This window comes from Bufo bufo, chromosome 2 (genome assembly GCF_905171765.1).
Source record: "Bufo bufo chromosome 2, aBufBuf1.1, whole genome shotgun sequence".
Taxonomy (NCBI): Eukaryota; Metazoa; Chordata; class Amphibia; order Anura; family Bufonidae; genus Bufo; species Bufo bufo.
Window position 1 is genome coordinate 309,931,234 of NC_053390.1, and position 6,000 is coordinate 309,937,233.

Genomic DNA, 6,000 nt, shown 5'->3' on the forward strand with positions numbered 1-6,000 from the left:
CGGCCGTGTGATTACACCCTTATAAAGAGCATGGCATTTTCTGTTTTCAGGATGGAGGTTGCACATGTCCAGGGGATGTGGCAAAAGCTTTTGGTAAGTTTCTAAACCTACACAAAAAACTCTTTTCTGTATACATTGATTACATCCATTTAATTTGCAAAGTATCTTTTATAATGAACTATTTTTGTAGAAGGAGAAGTTGTGCAGAGTAGTATATCATTTTATTGGTAAAGATTAAGGGGGAAGTGTATCAAGCCCTGCAGAATTCTGGCTTCAAATTGCTGCAAAATAGGGCTTTGCAACTTTTATTTGCGCATTCATTTGCGGCATTTCGTATATTTACACCACTCACTCTAGTTTTGAAAACTGGGTGGAAAAATTGGTTGAGCTTAGTCTGTCAAGCTATTTAAATAGGACCACAAAAGTAGTCACTACAAAATGCAATGTAATCACAAAGCAGCATGTTTTAGAGCAGGAGGAGCTGCGCAGATTGATATATATATATATATATATATATATTGTTATATGGGAAAAGATTCAGTAAAACTTGTAATTTATACATTAATATGTCCGCTTTTTCTTAAATTAAGACCACCGTTGTGAACAGCTCTCATTACATGGGGGAGGTGTTATCAGTGACAGACAGCTATCTCTGTGTACACACTTAAAGGGAACCTGTCATCAACTCTATTCTGACCTCACTGAGGGCCACATACAATAGTGACAGAAATGCTGATTTCAGCGATGTGTCACTCATGAGCTAAAAGTACGTGGTTGCTGAGAACCAGCATCATAATCATTGCAGTCCAGGCCTTGAGAAGAGTCACATCTACCTGAGAAGAGTCCTGGTTATCCAAAATCTCCTGCTCTCCTGCCCACCTGCTGATGATTGGCAGTTCTCTCCTAGAGAGATGGGGGGAAACTAGGTAGAAGCCTGTCAGTCATCAGCAGGTGGGCAGGAGAGCAGGAATTCATGGATAACCAGGACTCTTCTCAGGTGGCCAGGACTCTTTTCCAGGCCCGGTCTGCAATGATTGTGATGTTGGTTCTAGGCAACCACTTACTTGTAACTTATAAATGACAGACGGCTGAAATCAACTCACCTGTCTCTACTTTATACTGCTGTTAGCATGGGCAGCATAAAGGTGATGACAGGTTTCCTTTAAAGGGGTTGTCTCACTTCAGCAAATGGCATTTATCATGTAGAGCAAGTTAATACAAGCCACTTACTAATGTATTGTGATTATCCATAATACCTCTTTATATATGCTACTTTCAATGGTTACGACCACCCTGCAATCCAGCAGTGGTGGTCGTGCTTGCACACTAAAGGAAGAAGCACCAGCCTATATGCGCTCCCACGGTCCCAGCCAGCAGAGAGGCGGTTGCTTTTTCCTATAGTGTGCAAGCACGACCACCGCTAATGGATTGCAGGGTGGTCGTAACCATGGCAACTAGCCATGTATAATCTGATGGAAAAATGAATCCAGCCAGTAAAGGAGGCAATATGGAGAATGGACGAAACAGCAGCAGATTGTCGGGAAGGAAGAGTTCCTTCCCGGCAAACATCTGCTCTTCAGTGGAGGAGAGCGCTGCACATATATACAGCGATCTCCTCCACAGTATTGGGAGGAGCAATCGCTAATGCCATCGTCCCCATACAGACTTGTTGTTTGCCCACAGCAGAGCGTGTTTACACAGCACAATCTGCTGCTGGCAAACAACGATTTTTGTGTCCACATGAATGATCTATTACCCGATGAATGAGTGTTTTGCTCGTTCATCGGGTAATTGGCGGCACTTTTGCAACTCCAGACAATCACTAGCCAGCATTCCTATGAACACTGGTTAGGGATTATCTTGCAGATTCTCAGCCCTTGTGAAGGTTCCTTTACACAGTGTAATCAATCACTGATAACACCTTCCCCATGTACAACTACTGTTTGAAGTGGCTGCAGCGCCCAATTGAGTGCTGTGACCTCTTCCTAGACCAGTGGTGTCACATTTATTGGTCACAACAAATTGTTTTCTATAAATATTATATTTTAAAAAATACCACTTTCTGACAGGTGTCTTTTTTAAACTGGGATTTTAAGTTTTCTGCGCAAAATGTCTGCATTACATTTTAACTTCATTTTATGCACATGGCACACTACCATATATTGCATGTTCTGTCTATATCTTGCGTATGTACTGCCCTGACATATGCGACGATATGTTATCCACTTCCATACATTGGACATTGATGTATACAGCACGGTATGGGGTTGTTGTTGTTTTTTTTTTTTTTTGCAAACAGTTGTATTGAAAGTGTAGTCAATTAGCCTTCTCAAAGGGAAAAAAATGCTGATGCATACTGGACCAACATACGCCTATAGTATACTCCTTTGACATTAGGCCCATTATATGACTGTGCTATGGGTATACGTTGTTGGGAGCATATTTCAAAGTTTAACCTTGAATGTACACAGAAAAACAGTGACTGAAATTCACAAATTTGTCTGCACCACAAATCTGTTTAAAAACTGTTGTCATTTGGGGCATCAGGGGTTTCTACACATTTTTCTGACATGCTTGACAAGAGGGAAGGGCTTAGCAGGAAGGAGGCAGAGCTTCACTGAAAGGGGCGGAGCCTAAGACACACCATTTGCACCAAAATCTGTCTCAAAGTAGGCCAACCAGTATTTGCTATATAAGCAGAGAGAAGTGTCTATCTCTGCACCAGATATATTGTGCAGCCTGAGCCACTGTGATCAGGTCTAGACAGTCTGTTTAAGTTCACGTCATCTTTACGATTAATAAATCTGGGCTAATGTGTGAACACAGCCGAATGAATAATGGTAAGTGTTTGGTAGAATATATTGTGTCCATTATGTGCATTAGAATGGTAGGATCAGTCACTAGGAATGACACATGCTTGAAGTACATTGCTGTACATATCGTGTACTGATCCAGAGTTACAACCTTCTGGCTCCAGAGCTATGAGTCCTCCCAGCGTTACACTGGTGATAATGCGACTATAGGTAGGGAAATTGACATTCAGGGAGATCTTATTTTTGTGCTCATACAAATAAGTCCCGTGTTTTCTGTTTTAGGTGCTGGAGCTGACTTTGTAATGTTGGGGGGGATGTTGTCAGGACACACTGAATCTGGAGGTGAGATCATTGAGAAGAATGGGAAGAAGTATAAACTATTCTATGGGATGAGTTCAGAAATGGCAATGAAGAAGCATGTTGGTGGAGTGGCAGAATATAGGTAGCTATTAGGACATTCTACTATTGTGATTTTACTCTAGAACCCCACAGCTTCATGAACAGCCATAAAATCTTCTAAATGTTCTCACTTGCCCCTGTCATTAGAGCTTCCGAGGGAAAAACCGTCGAGGTCCCTTACCGAGGTGATGTGGAAGATACCATTAAAGACATACTTGGAGGAATTCGTTCTACCTGCACCTATGTAGGAGCTGCCAAGCTAAAAGAGCTAAGCCGAAGGACAACCTTTATCAGAGTGACCCAACAACTTAACCCCATATTTAGTAACCCATGATGAACCCATGATGTAATCTATTCATTAGATGATTCTTCATTTAAAGGGAACCTGTTATGATGAACATGCTGCTTTACAGGCATGCCGCATGTACAGAGAAGAGACAGCTGAGCAGATAGATATATAGATGATTAGGAAAGGCTTCAGTGTAACATTTTTTTTCATTTAAAGGGGTCCTCTGGGCTTTTATTATTGATGACCTAGTATAGGTCATCATTATCAGATCGGCGGGGGTCCGACACCCGGCACCCCCGACGATCAGCTGTATGAGAAGACGTCGCGCGCAGTGTGCACGTGACGTCTCCCTTCTCTTCCTGCTCTGCTGTTGCTTTGCCATAGACATAGTAGTAGGAAGGGAGGCGGCACGTGCTGACACCCGACACCCCGCCAACCTGATATTGATGACCTATCCTGTGGATAGGTCATTAATATTAAAAGTCGGGAGAACCCCTTTAGGGTCGATTTACACATCCGTATGTGTTTTGCAGATCCGCAAAACACGGACACCGGCAATATGCGTTCTGCATTTTGCGGACTGCACATCACCGGCACTCTCCTAGAAAATGTCTTTTCTTGTCCGCAATTGCAGACAAGAATAGGACATGTTCTATTTTGTTGCGGAACGGAAGTGCGGATCCGCAAATGCGGATGCGGACAGCACATTCCATCCCCATTGAAAATGAATAGGTCCGCACCTGTTCCGCACAATTGCGGAAGGGATGCGGACCCATTTTGCGGACGTGTGAATGGACCCTTAAATTCCTGCTCCATCTGGGCTCATGGGTCCAGTGGGTGGTCTCTCTGAATGATACGGTAGTTATCCCCCTGTGTCTCTGTGTGAGCTTGCAGGTACTGTAGTTGTCAATGACTGGGTAGGACCACACACTGGACTCATAGGCAATAGTGAAAATAGAATTAAATTGATAAATTGCATGTTTTAAAAAACCTTTCCCTCAAACCAATATATCGATTTGCTCAGTTCCTCCTGTCCCAGCATGTAGGACATCATGTTCAATGTGACAGGTTCACTTTAAAGCAACCCTCCAGTCCACACTTAAAATTTAGCTATACCCAACAAATGTATAGCCAACTTACCTGGTGCCCTCCCTGCATCCCATGCTGACCCTCTTTTCTGTAGAGACCTGTAGGAAAGTGTAAGTCACATCCCCCTCTCCAATGCCCTTGAATTAGGCTCTGTGCCCATCTGAGGGCAGTTGAGACGGGGTGTGTCTTATAGTTTCCTATAACTCCCTGCATGACAAAATCTGGAGATGGTGTAGGGGTCTTAAAAGGGATCTGTACCCGCAATCTTGTAATCTGAAGTAATACATGAGTAGTACTACAGATAAGGAGTCCAGATCGATATTTTTATTTTCCTACTACCCTCTGTTGTGATTTGGGGTCCTCATATATACAGCACTACTCGTGTATTTCAGACCTGATCAAAAGTTTAAGACCACTTGAAAAATGGCAAAAAATCATATTTAGCATGGCTGGATCTTAACAAGGTTCCAAGTAGAGCTTCAACATGCAACAAGAAGAAATGGGAGTGAGACAAAAGATTTTTTGAGCATTCAATTTCATGAAAAGCTGATCAAAAGTTTAGGACCACACCTCCAAAAAAAAACTAAACCCCCCCAAAACAGAAATCCAACTTCCAAACATGAACTCAGTAATAAGTAGCTCCACCGTTATTGTTTATCACTTCCAAAATTCGTTTCGGCATGCTTGATGCAAGCGTTTCCATGAGGTGAGTTGGAACATTTCTCCAAGTGGTGAAGACGGACGCACGAAGGCCATCTACTGTCTGGAACTGTTGTCCATTTTTGTAAACTTCTTTTGCCATCCATCCCCAAAGGTTCTCAATTTGATTTAGATCAGGGGAACACGCAGGATGGGCCAAAAGAGTGATGTTATTCTCCTGGAAGAAGTCCCTTGTCCTGCGGGCATTGTGTACTGTAGCGTTGTCCTGTTGAAAAACCCAGTCTTACCACACAGACGAGGGCCCTCAGTCATGAGGAATGCTCTCTGCAACATCTGGACATAGCCAGCGGCCGTTTGACGCCCCTGCACTTCCTGAAGCTCCATAGTTCCACTGAAGGAAAAAGCACCCCAGACCATTATGGCGCCCCCTCCACTGTGGCGTGTAGAAAACATTTCAGGTGGGATCTGCTTGTCATGCCAGTAACGTTGGAAACCATCAGGACCATCAAGGTTAAATTTTTTCTCATCAGAGAATAAAACTTTCTTCCAACTTTGAATGTCCCATGTTTGGTGCTCTCTTGCAAAGTCCAAACGAGCAGTTCTGTGGTGTTCAAGGAGACGAGGTCTTTGAAGACGTTTTTTGTTTTTGAAGCCCTTCAGTCTCAGATGCCGTCTGATGGTTATGGGGCTGCAGTCAGCACCAGTAAGGGCCTTAATTTGGGTCGAGGATCGTCCAGTGTCTTGACGGAC

General features: G+C 43.3%; 1 protein-coding gene across 1 annotated transcript in view; it reads left to right on the plus strand.

The window, feature by feature from the left end:
• Nucleotides 1-3,767, plus strand: part of GMPR2 (guanosine monophosphate reductase 2) — a 48,691-nt gene extending 44,924 nt beyond the window's left edge. Inside the window, exons 8-10 of the mRNA XM_040416925.1 lie at nucleotides 51-93; nucleotides 3,096-3,255; nucleotides 3,360-3,767. Of these exons, the coding sequence (XP_040272859.1) occupies nucleotides 51-93; nucleotides 3,096-3,255; nucleotides 3,360-3,546 (390 nt within the window). The 3' untranslated portion in view covers nucleotides 3,547-3,767. The remainder of the gene's footprint in view (nucleotides 1-50; nucleotides 94-3,095; nucleotides 3,256-3,359) is intronic.
• Nucleotides 3,768-6,000: the final 2,233 nt, after the last annotated feature.